This window comes from Alosa sapidissima, chromosome 2 (genome assembly GCF_018492685.1).
Source record: "Alosa sapidissima isolate fAloSap1 chromosome 2, fAloSap1.pri, whole genome shotgun sequence".
NCBI lineage: Eukaryota > Metazoa > Chordata > Actinopteri > Clupeiformes > Clupeidae > Alosa > Alosa sapidissima.
The window spans coordinates 40,283,376-40,300,875 of NC_055958.1; the positions used below are offsets into that span (position 1 = coordinate 40,283,376).

Here is a 17,500-nt window from a genome sequence, read left to right on the forward strand (position 1 = left end):
TGCACTCACACACACACATGCGTGCACTGCACTCACACACACACACACTATACACACACACACACACATGCATGCACTGCACACACACACACACACACACTACACACACACACACACAGGACGACCTGGCTGTGTGACACACACACACATGCATGCACTGCACACACACACACACTCACACACACTACACACACACACATGCATGCACTGCACTCACTCACACACACACTCACACACTCTACACACACACACACACACACACACATGCGTGCACTGCACTCACACACACACACACACACACATGCATGCACTGCACTCACACACACTACACACACACACACACACATGCGTGCACTGCACACGCACACTCACACACACTCACACACACTACACACACACACACACACACACACACAGGACGACCTGGCTGTGTGACACATGCGTGCACTGCACACACACACTCACACACACATGCTTGCACTGCACACATACACACATACAATCACACACACTACACATGCTTGCACTGCACACATGCACACATACAATCACACACACTACACATGCGTGCACTGCACACACACACACATACACTTACACACACTACACAACAAACAGCACCTCCAACATCTCTTAATAACGTCCTTCAACAAACAGCACCTCCAACACCTCTTAAATAACGTCCTTCAACAAACAGCACCTCCAACAGCTCTTAATAACGTCCTTCAACAAACAGCACCTCCAACACCTCTTAATAACGTCCTTCAACAAACAGCACCTCCAACACCTCTTACATGTAAATAACGTCCTTCAACAAACAGCACCTCCAACACCTCTTACATGTAAATAACGTCCTTCAACACACAGCACCTCCAACACCTCTTAATAACGTCCTTCAACTGTCACCTCCAACACCTCTTAATAACGTCCTTCAACACACAGCACCTCCAACACCTCTTAATAACGTCCTTCAACAAACAGCACCTCCAACACCTCTTAATAACGTCCTTCAACTGTCACCTCCAACACCTCTTAATAACGTCCTTCAACAAACAGCACCTCCAACACCTCTTAATAACGTCCTTCAACACACAGCACATCCAACACCTCTTAATAACGTCCTTCAACACACAGCACCTCCAACACCTCTTAATAACGTCCTTCAACTGTCACCTCCAACACCTCTTAATAACGTCCTTCTTTTTGAATGAAACCCATGCACACATCCAGATGCAACACTAAAGTGCAACAGCAGTGGTGTTGTGGAGAGGGTCTGAAGTGGACGAGGCTGTGCTGATTCTCATGCTGAGCTGCTGGATGCGTCCTGTAGGAGGCTTCAGACGATTCTCTCCCACTTCTGAGCTCTCCCATGACCTCCACATTTTATTTCTGAAATTCCTAACTACTAACCAGTGTCTATGCTCACCATAGGAAGTCAGCACTTAGCAAAGCAACTCACATCACATGTATATGTGGACAAGCTCTCTACAGTAAAACCAGTCCTCTGGTGTTTGTTTATGTGCTTCTGTCATCCTGACTATTTCACACTGGGTATCAGGGTCCTGTGCTGTTTATTTCTTATCATGTTTATTGATGCCATAATAGATTAAAAATAAAACTTTAGAACCACATATGGGTCTGGAAGAATCATTTAGTCATTTGTTCCCACATCATCATTTCAGAACTCTGCACTGCAAAGGTGATGCTGGTGAGGGGCTCTTTATCAGATACTGTGATGCTACAAACAACAGCACCATCTAGAGGTAGAATATGATAAAGCTCCTGATTACATTCCTGTAGATATTAATGATAATGTGTGGTGCACTTTATCAGATACTGTAATGCTGCAAACAACAGCACCATCTAGAGGTAGAATATGATAAAGCTCCTGATTACATTCCTGTAGATATTAATGATAATATGTGGTGCACTTTATCAGATACTGTGATGCTGCAAACAACAGCACCATCTAGAGGTAGAATATGATAAAGCTCCTGATTACATTCCTGTAGATATTAATGGTGATGTCATAATCTGATACTCAATCTGATTCCTTCTGCAACATCAGGGAGATTTACACTTTACAATTTGATGTCTGCAACAACAGTACCATCTAGAGGTGGAGTATGATACAGACAATGGACTATGATGTGGATGCCTAATAAGGACAGCTACTCTAGTTATTTGAAATGGCACTCTAACCATGTAGCCTACAAGCTAATACAGATGGCCTCATTTAACCAGTGCAGTGTGATGAAGGCCAATGCACTTCCATACACATTGAAATGAAACATATCATAAGACACATTTTCAACTATTTATTTTGTACAATAAATCTACAAATTTACATCAACAAAAATAATTGCATATACACAATGTACATACTATCTGGGTAAGGCAGACCGGTTACAACCTACGCACACATACACACACAAACACACGCACTTTACCTGCCCAGGAAATGGGAAATGATTTGCATTATAGCTGCAGATGGTTCTTCCAGCCGACCTTAATAGTAGTCTAGAATCTGCCCTGGTCTTAGAACTCAGCATTATAGCTGCAGATGGTTACAGGAAGATTCTGTGTAGAGCGCATACCCAGGAAAATGGGAAATTATTTACAACTGTTTGGTGTAAATGTCTATTTGTATTCAGCAGATTAAAATAGTTGAATTGGTATCTGACCACCCAGCATGGGCGAATTTGAATGGAACAAACCATTTGTCTCACAAGGAACAATGACAGATGCTGGGATGATCTATTTCCCCCTGATTTCTCTTACAATTGGCATACACCACAGAACAATAACATATTTATTCAGAACATATATACATATAAACAAACAAAGGAAAGGAAAGTAGAAATATGAGCTTTAGTAGACCCCTTTATCCTGTTATGATATTATGAATTGTGATGTTTCTGCCCAAGCTGCTGAAACTGCTCTCCTGAAAGGGATGGCTATTTTTAATTTTTCTTTCACTCTCTATTAAAGTTTCCTGTAACAGCAGCTGTTATGTTCTAGACAAGCCTCATCTCCATCTGTTTGTTCTTCTCCTCCATATTCTCCTCATCCTCAGTCCCTCCATCTCTCTGTCTTCCATCTCCATCTGTTTGTTCTTCTCCTCCATCTCTCTGTCTTTCATCTCCATCTGCCTGTTCTTCTCCATCTCTCTGTCTTTCATCTCCACCTGTCTGTTCTTCTCCTCCATCTCTCTGTCTTTCATCTCCACCTGTCTGTTCTTCTCCTCCATCTCTCTGTCTTTCATCTCCACCTGTCTGTTCTTCTCCTCCATCTCTCTGTCTTTAATCTCCACCTGTCTGTTCTTCTCCTCCATCTCTCTTTCATCTCCATCTGTCTGTTCTTCTCCTCCATCTCTCTTTCACCTCCATCTGTCTGTTCTTCTCCTCCATCTCTCTGTCTTTAATCTCCACCTGTCTGTTCTTCTCCTCCGTACTCTCTTCATCCTCAGTCCCTCTCACACTCTTCTCTCAGCAGAGACTGGGTGTGGCTCAGATTGTTGAGTTCCAGCCTCAGCATCTCCACCTCTCTGTTCATCACAGTAATCTGTTTCAGTCCTTCTCTGCCTGATCTTCCCTCTCTTCTCGCTTCAGTTTCATTCTCTCCATCTCTCTATTCTTCTCCTCCAGAATATCTCATTCTCTCCATTCTTCTCTTCCAGCATCTGTCTCAGTCTCTCCATCTCTCTGTCCTTCTCTCGGTGCTCTTGTGTGAGTCTCTCTACCTCCATACTTTTCTCTCCAGCACCTTTCCTCTGTTTTAGTCTCTCTACTGCCTTTTCTTTCTCTCTTAGCTCTTGAAGTATGATTTCAATCTGTCTGATCTTCTCCTCCATCTCTATGTTCTTCTCCTCCATCTGTCTGTTCTTCTCCTCCATCTCTATGTTCTTCTCCTCCATCTGCCTGTTCTTCTCCTCCACCTGTCTGTTCTTCTCCTCCATCTGCCTGTTGAACTCTGCCTCCATCTTCTCCTTGCTGATGTAAAATACATGTAATTAAAATACTACCGATGTCTGCTAGGCAAGCAAAGCTACATGGACACCCCTTAATAAAATAAAAGAACACAAGGGGTGTCCATGTAGCTTTGCTTGGCTCTTAGTAAAGATGATGAATAAGTGAGTAAAGGGGGGGGGGTGCAACATTTTGACAACTATACCCTTACAACTGATAAAAACAGATATAATATCAATAGATTGTGATTTATTATATTGGTGGGAAGTTAATGTAATAACTATCTTAACCTTCCCACCAATGTAATAACTTCCTGCAAACGTTGGTGGGAAATTGGGTTATTACGTTGGCAGGATTATTACGTTTAAAATGTGCAGATTTTTATTACGTTGGTGGTTTGCAGTAATACCTCGGTGGGAAGTTATTACGTTGGTGGGAAGTTACAATGGACAGCTACTCCCTTTATCTGAAACTTCAACCATGCAGCCTACAGGCTTATACAGATGGGCTCTTGAGCACCATTAAGAGAATGCAGTGTGGCAAAGAATATCTCATATGGGTTAAAATAAACACATCATAAGCAACATTTTCAACAATTTATTTTTAAAACAAATCTACAAATGTACATAAATATAAAGGATTGCATATACACAATGTACATACTGTCTAGCTAAAACAGACAGACCTATATGTAATCACATGAAACAGCTTTCATGATTAGGGTAGAGCCAGCATCCAACTTGTGCTTCTGCAGTTCTCGTTCACCCTTCACTTGGTTCTCAATTGTCATCTGACCACCCAACATGGGTGAATTTGAATGGAACTAACCATGTCTCACAAGGAACCATTTCCCCTGATTTCTCATAAATTAGCTCCAGAGAACAATAGAACAGAAAAAAGAAAAAAGAACCATAAAAGAAAACAAATACAGTGTATCAGACAACAGACAATGCCTATATTTATATAAATGTATATTTGTTTGTTTTTTATTTAACATGTTTATGTGTAGGTAATGCTATAGTCCCTCGTGTTATGGAGTTGGGGAATATATAAAATCCTTTTTTATTTTTATCTCTCCCCCTCTCCCTGTGGAACAGCACATCCTCCATCAGTCTGCTGTGTTCAGTGTGTTCTGCAGCTGTACATACTTCAACTTCTCTTTGCTCTTCTGTTCTATCTCTGCTGCTCTTCTGTTCTATCTCTGCTCTTCTGTTCTATCTCCTGTTCTATCTCTGCTGCTCTTCTGTTCTATCTCTGCTCTCCTGTTCTATCTCTCTGCTCTCCTGTTCCATCTCTGCTCTTCTGTTCTATCTCTGCTCTCCTGTTCTATCTCCTGTTCTATCTCTCTGCTCTTCTGTTCTATGTTCTGTTCCATCTCTGCTCTTCTGTTCTATCTCTGCTGTCCTGTTCTATCTCTGCTCTCCTGTTCTATCTCCTGTTCTATCTCTCTGCTCTCCTGTTCTATCTCTCTCCCCAACACATGATTATGACACTGGTGTCATATGAGCCTGTTCTACTAGGTCTCGAAGCTTCTCTATAGTCTGCATCATGGCTCCAATCTCTGTCTCATTCCTCTTCATCTGTCTGTTCTTCTCCTCCACCTGTCTGTTCTTCTCCTCCATCTCTCTGTTCTTCTCCTGCAGCTGTCTGTTGAACTCTGCCTCCATCTTCTCCTTGCTGATGCTGATGTTTCTCTGTAGTTGAGGCAGGATGATCTTCATGAGGTTTCTCTCTGCTTCAGTCCTGGCCTCTCTCTCATAGCTCTCTCTCATCTCCTCCATCTCCTCTCTGTGTCTCTCCTCCATCTCTCTCTTCTCTCTTTCTCTCTTTTCTCTCACTCTGCTCAGCTTTCTCTCCATCTCTTCTCTCAGTGCAATCTCTTTATTCAGTTCTCGCTCTATCTCTCTCTTCTTCTCCTCATCCCTCTCTTCTTTCATCTTTCTCTCCAGTTCTGTTGTTTTCTCACTCAATGTCCTGATTTCTGTTTCATGCTGCTGAATCTCTCCCTCCATCTTCTTCAGAGAGTCCTGCACATTTTTATCATGTTCCTCTCTTCTCTCTCTCTCCTCCCTCAGTTTCCTCTCCTCCACCTCTCGTTCTTTCTGCATCCTTCTCTCTATCTCTCTGAGCTGTCTCTCTGCCTCCTGGTAGGTCTCACTGCTGTAGAATCTCTCTCTGTTTCCTGACACCATCTCTTCTATCTTCTCTAGCAGCTGTGTGATGTTAGTGTCATCAGGCCTGTCCTTAACGTTGAGAAGGTGACACCTGTTCCCACATTTCTCTACCAGCTGCTGGAGCTCCTGGCTCCCTGTCTGGAGCAACTCCTCCACACTCCTCTCTCTCAGCCCCTCAGCATGGGTGAAGAGGATCAGTGTGTGTCCCCAACAGCCCTCCCCAAAAATATCCTCCATTTTCTCCAGCATCCTCCTCTCCTCCCCTTCAGACGGCTCCACTGGAATCAGCAGGAGGAAGGCGTGAGGTCCTGGGGCAGACAGACGGACACAAAGCCCCACGTCCTGCCTCATGTCCTTCTCAGAGAGTCCACTGCAGAACCAGTCTGGAGTGTCCACCACGGTCACCCGTCTCCCAGCCACCTCCCCCTGTCTGCTCTCACTGTGCTGGGTCTCTGTGGATGTGTGTGTGAGTGTGTGTGTGCCCAGGATGGTGTTTCCTGCTGCCCTCTTCCCAGCTGTGCTCCCCCCCAGCAGCACCAGCCTCAGCTCAGACACAGCAGGAGACACTGGGGGGGCTGGACCAGGACTCTCTCCTCCCACTGCAAACACACACACGCACAATAAGCCATCACACAGTTACGTCATAGCACTGCAAACACACACACACACACACAATAAGCCATCACACAGTTACATTATAGCACTTCAAACACACACACACAGACACAATAAGCCATCACACAGTTACATCATAGCACTGCAAACACACACATACACAATAAGCCATCACACAGTTACATCATAGCACTGCAAACACACACATACACAATAAGCCATCACACAGGTATAACATCATAACATTACAGCAAACATCACCCACATCATAACATTGTAACAACCACAGCAAGTCAACGTTGAGCTGCATGTTAGTCTGTCATTGCTAGTGAGTCAATGTGAAGGTAGCTTTACTTTGCACTCCACACATTCAAGGGTCTGGTTGCCATGCCTACTACTATTACCTAGCTAGCTTCCTAAACTAGGGTTGAATTGCGACTGCAATGAATCATCAAATATTCATCCCTATAGACATCCATCCAGCTCTAGACTTGACACACATATTACACACATGTAATGAGTTCTGCATCCCCACTGACTACCACTATGAGAAAGCTACACCCATGAATGGAGCAGAGACCACTGATGACTTACTGAGTGGAGGATAATCCATACTCCGTCTTCTCCTGATGGGAGGAGGATCAGGATCTGGGAGCCCAACACAGAAACACAGACAGACACTGGATCAGTAGCCTGTTCAACTACAGTTGTGGAGCTCTCTAGATTCACAAACTGGATGATGGGACCATTTCATACTTTTCCAGTGTGATTAAGATTGTAAGGACATCTTGGGGACTGGACATAGTGTACACACACAGGAACGGTTGTTTCACACTCACCTTCCTCCCTCTCCTCCAGTTGTTTGTTTCTCTCCTCCAGCTCCCTCTCTTGTTCCTGCAGTTGGGTTCTCAGGTCCTGTAGTTGGCTGTTCCTGTCCTGCAGTTCCTTCTCCAGTGACTCCAGTTGTCTTTTAGTGGTCTCCACCTCACAGGTCATGTTCTCCAGTAAACTCTCTCTCTCCCTCTCTCGTGTAGTCATGTTCTCCAGTAAACTCTCTCTCTCCCTCTCTTGTGTAGTCATGTTCTCCAGTAATCTCTCTCTCTCCCTCTCTCGTGTAGTCATGTTCCCCAGTTCTGTGTCTCTTTGATGGAGGAGTTTATTCTTCTCATCAAGTTGTCGGTTCATCTTCTCCATGCCTTTGTTCTTCTCTTCTAGCTGTTGTGTCATCTTGTCCCCCTCTTTCTTGTTCTCCTCTAGTTGTTTTAACATCTTCTCCATCTCTCTTTTCTTGTCCTCCAGCATCTTCTCTCTCTCCATCAGTCTCTTTTTGCTCTCCTCCAGAAGTTGCATCTTCTCCTTGAGATTATTTTCTCCATCTTTAATCTGCAAGTCCTTTCCCTGCAGTAGTTTGTCTTTCATCTCTAATTGTTTGGTTTTCTCCTGGGAGTTGTTCTCACTCTCCTCTATCCTCTTGTCTCTCTCCTTGATTTTGTTTTCTCTCTCTACTATCTGTTTGTCTCTCTCATGTACAAGTCTTTTCCTCTCCTCTATTTCCACATCTTTATCTTTCAGTTGTTTGTCTTTCTCCTGAAGAGCCTTCCTGCCCTCTTCTAGATTTTTGTTTCTCTCAGTTATCTCTCTGTTCTTCTCCTCTAGCTGCAGGTTCATCTTCTCCATCTCTCTGTTCTTCTCCTCTAGCTGCAGGTTCATCTTCTCCATCTCTCTGTTCTTCTCCTCTAACTGCAGGTTCATCTTCTCCATTTCCAAGTCTTTCTCCTCCATTGTCTCCTTGTTTTCCTCCAGTTGTCTGTTTTTCTCCATTAACTCATCAGTTGCCTTCAGCCATGCAGGGAGAGCTGGTGGAAACATGTTGTGATATTTTGTTAATATTTTCATGATTTAGGTGTTGATTTACAGTTTTTCTCAGTTGCCTTTTCCTGCTTAACGATGGCCCCTTAATCAGTCTGTATCTATCCATAAAGGTGCCAACTTTGTGTTGCTCTTCACAAGATGAGAATATGTGGCCTAATCTTTGTGACAGAGTGGACTGAATATTTACTGCAGTAAATACTACTATAGTACCTACTGTATGTATTTGAACTGTTGTTACTCTACTGCAGTATATTCCTATGTAATGGGTTTCATTTGGTTACTTTTCTGTAATTAGTATTTCAGTTTACCACCAAAGTATGAGAATAGAATGGCATCAATTAATTATGTTTCAAAGTATATATCATAATTCTTTACAAGGGGTTCATTTGGCAGAGGCACACAGGAATGTAGCACAACATACAAGGTAGTATGCACCGGTTCAAATTGATAGCTGTAATTTTATATTGTCAATTGTTTAATGATTGATTGGAAAAATGTATTCATCTGGCCACTAGCTGTGTTGTTTGAAGGAAAGGTTTGTTTGTATTGCATGTTTTAAACGTTTTGATGGGGTGAGAGCCTCAGTGTAGGCCTAAGAGTTAACTGATTTGACAATGTGATTTCAGAGTTGACAGAAGCTGTGAAGCGATTGAGAAAAACTGTAATGAGCAATTTCATTATCTAGTAGACACTTAATTTGTAGTCAATCTCTTGCTTTATATTTTTGCCTTTTTGCTAATCTATGTATCTCTATGTACTGTATCATGTTGCACACATATACCCAGTAAGTTTCTTTACTCTCTCTCTCGCTCTCGCTCTCTCTCTCTCTCTCATAATAAGATTCAGATTGAGACTACTGAATTGATCACATTACTCCAATTCTTAAGTCCCTGCACTGGCTTCCAGTGAGTCACATTTTGAGTCACACAAATTGACTCCAAAGCAGTGGAGTTAATTTGTTTATAAATTTGTTTATAAATCCCTAAATGGAGCAGGACCTAATTACCTATCAGACATGCTTCAGTAAACACCTTCCAGACCTCTCAGGTCCCAGGAGAAGGGTCATTCAATGACACGGGCGCCATTTGATGGGATGCAGAAGGCACCAACTATAGCCACAGTGTGTTTCTAAAGCCTAAAGATGATGTACAAGAAAATACTATTCTTAAAGAGTATCACACTATTTTTAACCATTTTTCACAAGTACATGGCCATTTCCATGAGTCCGGTTTGACCGACATGACATTTACATCTAAAATAACACCATGTAAATGTATAGCGCATATACAGTACGACACCCTGGGCTAAGCTTAAAAGGACAGCGCACATACGACACCCTGGGCCAAGTTCAAACAGCCTGATGCCTTTTCACTGCTTTAAAGACAAAGCTTGTTTTGCTGGAACAACCACTGTGTAGCCCGGGGCCATCACAGTCATACCCTCCCCTTTAAGGGTACTACATACTCGCCGCTCCTGACCAGTGTGTAGCCCGGGGCCATCACAGTCATACCCTCCCCTTTAAGGGTACTACATACTCGCCGCTCCTGACCAGCGTGTAGCCCGGGGCCATCACAGTCATACCCTCCCCTTTAAGGGTACTACATACTCGCCGCTCCTGACCGGTAGCGCGACAACGTGACGTCAAAATTGCGTCATTTCCTCTGTTGCACGAGAAATTTCAGCCTCCCACAGGAAGGTGGTGCACAGGAGATTTTTTTTCAGATGCGCGCGACAAGCAGGATGAGCTTGAAGCCAAGATCAGGGAGCATGCGCGCCTCTATATGACATCAACCACATTCAGGCATTTCATATAGCCTAGCCCACATCTTAAATAAACATGTTTGAATAGTCAGTTTGAGAAGAGAGGGAAATTAACCTGGCTAAGTTACAGCGAGAGTTCGTGATTTTTAAATAGTTTGCTGGATAAGTTAATGAAGCTACCAGAGAGAGATGTAACACAGGGAATTAAGATGAAAGACCTAGGACCCAGGGACATGCCAATAATCCAGCAAAAGGTAACAAAGATATGTATTTTCAACCAAAGGATATCTAAGACCTGAAAAAAATCTCTTTCCACCTTAGGAAATTACACAAACTCATCTTTCAGCACAAGCCAGCTAGCTAAAATTTCCCTCGGGATGAATAAAGTATCTATCTATCTATCTAGCTGCACACACCTTGGAAACTAGATGGTAACGATGGTAGTTGTGAATAGCAGCAACCGAAGTCTGAAGTATCATCACAGAGGGCAGTTTTTACGGTCATTGAGGCCAATGCCAATTCAGGAGAATATTGCAACTAGTGTGACCACCACGCGCGAGTATAAATGGTTACGGCGTTCCCGTGACGTCACATTGTCACGCTAGCGGTCGGGAGTGGCTAGTATGTAGGACGCTTAGTGACGGTGGTCTCTACGGGGTCTGTCACCACACACGCGGTCATTGAGTTCTTAGAGGAGCTGTTTGCCCACTGGGGCAAACCCACAGCAATAACCACAGACAACGGCCCACAATTCATCTCTGCAGAGTTCACCACTTTACTACTCTACCTCTGGCTTTAGAGGAATATGCTGAGGTATAGAAAGAACATTAGTTGGGTTTCTAGTTTTAAAATGGCCTTTTTCACTATGGGGAGGTTGGGCAGAAATCAATGTGGGAATAGAACTATAAGCGCATGTCATGCTATTACATGAAGCAGCTTGATCTAGAGTAGTAGTGCTATGTGTTACCTGTAGAAAACATGTTCAGATCCGTTTACATGCACAATGTTATTTGAATGGATACCTGGGGGGCATGAATCTGTGGTATTTTCTACAGAATGTCAATGTCTCTGTGAGGTTGTGATGTCAGAGAGCAGCCTGGCTCCATATCAGTTTGTCTGTCTAAGTGGCCTGAAGTGGCCTCTACGGGGTCTGTCACCACACACACGGTCACTAACTTTTTAGAGGAGCTGTTCGCCCGCTGCAATAACCACAGACAACAGCCCACAATTCATCTCCGTGGAGTTCACCACATTTCTGAGTGAGCGAGGGATCAAACACATACACACCACCTTTACAACCCACAGGGATCAAACACATATCAAACACATACACACACACACACAACCCACAGAGATCAAACACATACGCACACACACACAACACACAGAGATCAAACACATATCAAACACATACACACACACACACACACACAACCCACAAGGATCAAACACATATCAAACACATACACACACACACACACACAACCCACAGGGATCAAACACATATCAAACACATACACACACACACACACACAACCCACAGGGATCAAACACATATCAAACACATACACACACACACACACACACAACCCACAGGGATCAAACACATATCAAACACATACAGAGGGTCCCCGTTAAAAATTGACATTTCATTCACGATAATGGTGATTCACGCAGCTGGGTGACATGTAAGTACAACTGCAGCCGCTTGGGGGCAGCATAGTCCGCTGTGGCGTTCAACGGTCGAACTGGACGGCGCATTCGACAGCAAGGGCTGTGATTGGCCGAGTTTTCAGTGCGTTTCTCTGTTTTTAGCAGCCCCTGCAACATGCTAATCCACTGTAGCCTAAGCTTTGTACATAATGTTAAACATAGTTTTGGATTCAGTGGCAAGATTTCTTGATTGTATAGTGCCTGTCTCTCAGTAATGTTTTAAAATGAGAGCTTCGTCAGCTGGCAGTAGGCTACTTTGTCGGTAGTCATGAGAAGTTCGCTTGCTAACAGAACATAAAAATGCTGCCCAGAAACTTTGTGTTCTGACACTAACGAGGTTGAAATATAGCCTTTGCCTACAGCATCTCCTTAACAGTAAAGTTAACAAAATGACAGCATTCATATGACAAAGGAAAACGAATCCGGTCACTCAAGACTGTGCCGCAGCCGTGGGGCAGAAGACGCTTGGTGGCCGTCCACAACGTTATAAACTTAACCTAAATAGTCGGCTGCTGTAAGCTACAATCGGATTTTATTGTATACCCCTGTTGTCTCAATGATGATAACATCTCATTTCCGACTATATTTCAAAGTGTGCCGTTCATTTGCATTATTAACATAACATCGTATATTGTCATTTTTGGCGAAGACATGCATTCCGTTAGGGATATTGAACATATTTAACATTCTCTAACCATCGTGATTTCGAATTGGTGCAGTTATCAGCACAAAAACTCATTTTATTCTTTTGCTCTTTTGTATTGCTCTATGCTGTTCTATGGTGCTTTCTGCCTCTTGGTTGCGCACGCATGTTTCCGTGGCGTTTCATAGAAATCCATATATAATGAGCGCATAAAACGACTTGTTGACGTTTTGGGACATTAATCTACATGTAGGCTACGTTAAGCTTTAAGGATTGTATGTCCTTAATTTATTTATATAGGCCTATTTAGGCTACTTGCGCAAACCCTGGATACTTTTATTGCCACACAACAATATTGGTGGTATTTGTTACATTAGCTTCAAAAGGCACCGCTTCAGAAAGCTGCACTGCTTGTGAAAGAAGGGGGTGGGGGAGGGGAGCTTGCAGCCAAGTGTCGGCAAAATGCATAGCCTACAACACAGAACCCGCTTCTCGCATTAGTCACTGACAGTAGACACGCTTCCAGCCTAATGACTTTCACACATTTTGAATGATTTACAGCAGGGGTCTCAAACACCCGGCCCGCGGGCCAAATCCGGCCCGCGTCCTGCCCAATTCCGGCCCGCGACGTATGACAAAATAATAATGTAATCCGGCCCTTGAGGCTATTAATTGCGACAAACAACGATACTGCTTAAAATAGACGATAGATCCAGGTACGGTGACAAATCTCATTTGTAGGCCTACTCTACTCTTCAAACCCAAAATCGCTGCGCAAAGTTTTCAGGAAATACTTGTATTACACACGAGAAACACAAAGACGTGCATATGTAATGACGCGGAAGCGATGCAGGCCATAGTGTTGCAGAAATTGAAGCAGAAATTAAGCAGAAATAGGCCTACACCAAATGTTGAAAAACGTTCACGTGTGATGAAGTCTTAGGTAAGCTATGTTATTCACCTATTCTAATTCTGAAGAAGAATATCCTTTTGGAGATTATGATCGATCGTCTATGACAGTGATAGTCACGGTGCGTCTCTGAATGGAGGTGCGTGTATACAACGGTGTCCACTAAGCATACCATGCTTGTTTCGACCCTCTGCCCAACATAGCTTGGAGGTTGCAGTGGTAATCGTGATAATAGTGTCCGTAATGGATGTGGTACAGACAGCAGGGCTAGTAGAAATAGGGCTCTAAAGAACTACAAAGTCACCCGCAATATGATGCGAACTTCTGGGTACTGCAGAAAATATTTCTTAACTTCAAAAACTCAGTGTCTAAAACTCGGTGTCATTCAGACTCAACCCTCTTGACGTTTGGTGATTAATTGACAGCTGTTTTGGGACACGTTAAACTTTCTTTATAATGAGCGCATACAACGACTTGTTGTTTGGGACATTAAGCTACGTTAAGCTTTTTCACGTTAAGGATTGTATGTCCTTAATTTATTTATATATTTAGGCTACTTGCGCAAACCCTGGATACTTTTATTGCCACACAACAATATTGGTGGTATTTGTTACATTAGCTTCAAAAGGCACCGCTTCAGAAAGCTGCACTGCTTGTGAAAGAAGGGGGTGGGGGAGGGGAGCTTGCAGCCAAGTGTCGGAAAAATGCATAGCCTACAACACAGAACCCGCTTCTCGCATTAGTCACTGACAGTAGACACGCTTCCAGCCTAATGACTTTCACACATTTTGAATGTCTTTCTATAGGCTAAGCATATAATGGAGATAGAGTAGAAAACTGGATTTAACTAAACAAATGTAACTAAGTAAACTGATTGTTTACTCTACAGTAGGCTATGTTCCCCCTCTCAGGCTGTACAGTAGGCCTATTGAAAGTAGGCTAATGAGCTCAATAGACACGTTAGCGCTTCCATTAGGAAACTTTCGTTGCAGACTTTCACAACTGATTGTTTAGCCTACAGTAGCCTACTGTAGGCCTACTCTACAGTAGCCTAGGCTATAGGTTATGTTCCCCCTCTCAGGCTGTACAGTAGGCCTATTGAAAGTAGACTAATGAGCTTAGACACATTAGCGCTTCCAGCCTAATGACTTTCACACATGAATGATTTACAGTAGACACATTAGCGCTCCACGCAGTGGCGTAACTAGGCCTAGTAGGTGCAGCAAGTGCAGTCGCACCAGGGCCTGTGACCTCCGTCGCTACCCCCGCAATGCAATTGCTGGAAAATTCTATACCGGTCCTTTCTGACTACCTGCGTGCCTTTGACCAGGCCAAGGCTACAGCGCAGACACTCGCAAATAAATGGGGGTTCAGAGTACATTTGAAAATGTGAAGAGTGAAGCGTCACTTTGACGAACTATCGGAAGATAAACGCTTAACCGATGCAGAGAGATACTTAAAAGTGCAGGTATTTAATGCAACTCTGGACATCATAATCAGTCAGCTCTCCCAAAGATGTGCAAGCATGCGGGAAACTTGTTATGTGTTTGAGTCTTTACGTCCTATGATCCTTCAACTCGCCGGTGATGATGAACTGCTTGAAAAGGCAGTAGCCTACATTTGTCAGACCATTATAGCATGGACATTGCACCGACATTCCCAACACAACTCCTCTCATTTAGGTCTTGCTTTAAAGCAGAGATTTCACAGAAGTCATCTATTTTTCAACTTGCCAAAAGGCTGGTGGTAGATTATGACAGTGTAACATCCACATTCGGGGAAGTGTGTACTGCTCTCATGTTGTTTCTACATTGCCTATGACTGTGGCAACAGCTGAGCGATCTTTTTCCAAATGTTCAACAATTGCTGGTGTACAGGCTATAATCAATTAGCTAAATCATTTGTCCAGCTGTTTAAACATTTTTTCGTGTTACATTCAAACGCAAAAGGTGCTTTGATATATTTTGTTTAAACGTTGGCAAGCAGGCATGCTGCGGTTGCAATGAATGAGGTTAATTGGTTTTATCTGCGGTGTTATTTTTTGCATTTTGAATATGACTCGCTCCAGCACGTCTACTTTTTTGCACGGTGCTTTCTTAAAGGAGCTGCACCATCTTACAACAATTGCATCTACATTTTCATATTAGAATGTTTTGTCAAGTGTAAGCTTAAACTACCGTGATCAAATTAAGTTTCCGTGCCCCCGCTGAAAGTCTCTTATGCTCTTATCGTTACACTATCAAATCTATAAGTAACCGTGACAAATAGGGTATAAGATATATAAACTCACGCTATTGTATTATCATATATGTTTGGTAATGGCTCAGCTTTCTCTGATTGTTCTACTGACTTGGAAACTGCATCATGGAAGCAGTAAGTCAAGTCGCATCAAAAATAGTAGTGGCAGAACTCCAAAGTGACACCTTGTGGTTGTTTGTGTCAACTGCAGTTTGTGCCATTTCTGCTGAGAAAATGGGGATCGTGATTCCTGAAGGAACCCGTCCAAACTTAACGGGGACCCACTGTAGGTTACTGATTATGAAGTATGTCACACACATTATCATAGGCCATTCATCTCTTATGGTTACTGATTATGAAGTATGTCACACACATTATCATAGGCCAATCATATCCACTCTCTCATTCATCACTCATCAGATCTCCACCAATCATCTCCACTCTCTCATTCATCAGTCATCAGATCTCCACCAATCATATCCACTCTCTCATTCATCACTCATCAGATCTCCACCAATCATCTCCACTCTCTCACTCATCAGTCATCAGATCTCCACCAATCATCTCTCCCACTCACCCAGAGACTGGACAGATTCCTCCATTTCCTTCCTCTCTGCAGCAGTGATCTCCCTCAGCCCTGTAATACCAGAGTAGAGAGATGAGAGCTAAGCACAGAAAAATGCTTTAAAACATCTCAATGAAAGCAATGCAAAACTGAGACAACTTAGCCTGATCGCACAAGAACATGTATTGTGTGTATGTGTGTGTGTGTGTGTGTGTGTATGTATGTGTGTGTGTGTAAAAGTGTGTATGTGTGTGTGTGTGTACATTCATGAGAACACATGCTCATGGTCTCATCACTTAGGTCAATACAACTGTCTGTGAGTGTGTGTGTGTGTGTGTGTGTCTGTGTGTGTACTGTATGTATGTGTGTGTGTGTGTGTGTGTGCGTGCGCGCGCGTGTGTGTGTGTGTGTGTGTGTGTAGTGGGTCACTACAACCCTGTGTGTGTATGTGTGTGTTCCACATGCTCATGCTCTCATCGCCTTGCACTTGGTCACTACCAGTGTGTGTGTGTGTGTGTGTGTGTGTGTGTAATGGGTCACTTCAACTGTGTGTGTCTGTGTGTGTGTGTGTGTGTGTCTGTGTGTGTGTGTGTGTGTGTGCATGCTCATATGTGTGTGTGTGTGTGTGTGTGTGTGTGTGTGTAGTGGGTCACTTCAACTGTGTGTGTGTGTGTGTGTGTGTGTAGTGGGTCACTTCAACTGTGTGTGTGTGTGTGTGTGTGCGTAGTGGGTCACTACAACTGTGTGTGTGTGTGTGTGTGTGTTGCACATGCTCATGTTTTTATTACTTTGCACTTGGTCACTACAAATGTGTGTGTGTGTGTGTGTGTGTGTGTGTGTGTGTAGTGGGTGTGTGTGTGTGTATGTGTGGGTGTGTGTGGGTGTGTGTGTAGTGGGTCACTACAACTGTGTGTGTGTGTGTGTGTGTGTGTTGCACATGCTCATGTTTTTATTACTTTGCACTTGGTCACTACAAATGTGTGTGTGTGTGTGTGTGTGTGTGTGTGTGTGTGTGTGTGTGTAGTGGGTCACTACAAATGT

General features: G+C 43.4%; 1 protein-coding gene across 1 annotated transcript in view; it reads right to left on the reverse strand.

Moving 5' to 3' along the window:
* Window positions 1-5,318: 5,318 nt before the first annotated feature.
* The window catches only part of LOC121697591 (trichohyalin-like), a 37,574-nt gene continuing 25,392 nt past the window's right edge, over window positions 5,319-17,500 (reverse strand). Inside the window, exons 13-16 of the mRNA XM_042079163.1 lie at window positions 16,472-16,531; window positions 7,597-8,613; window positions 7,352-7,405; window positions 5,319-6,741 (exon numbers count right to left, since the gene is read on the reverse strand). Of these exons, the coding sequence (XP_041935097.1) occupies window positions 5,453-6,741; window positions 7,352-7,405; window positions 7,597-8,613; window positions 16,472-16,531 (2,420 nt within the window). The 3' untranslated portion in view covers window positions 5,319-5,452. The remainder of the gene's footprint in view (window positions 6,742-7,351; window positions 7,406-7,596; window positions 8,614-16,471; window positions 16,532-17,500) is intronic.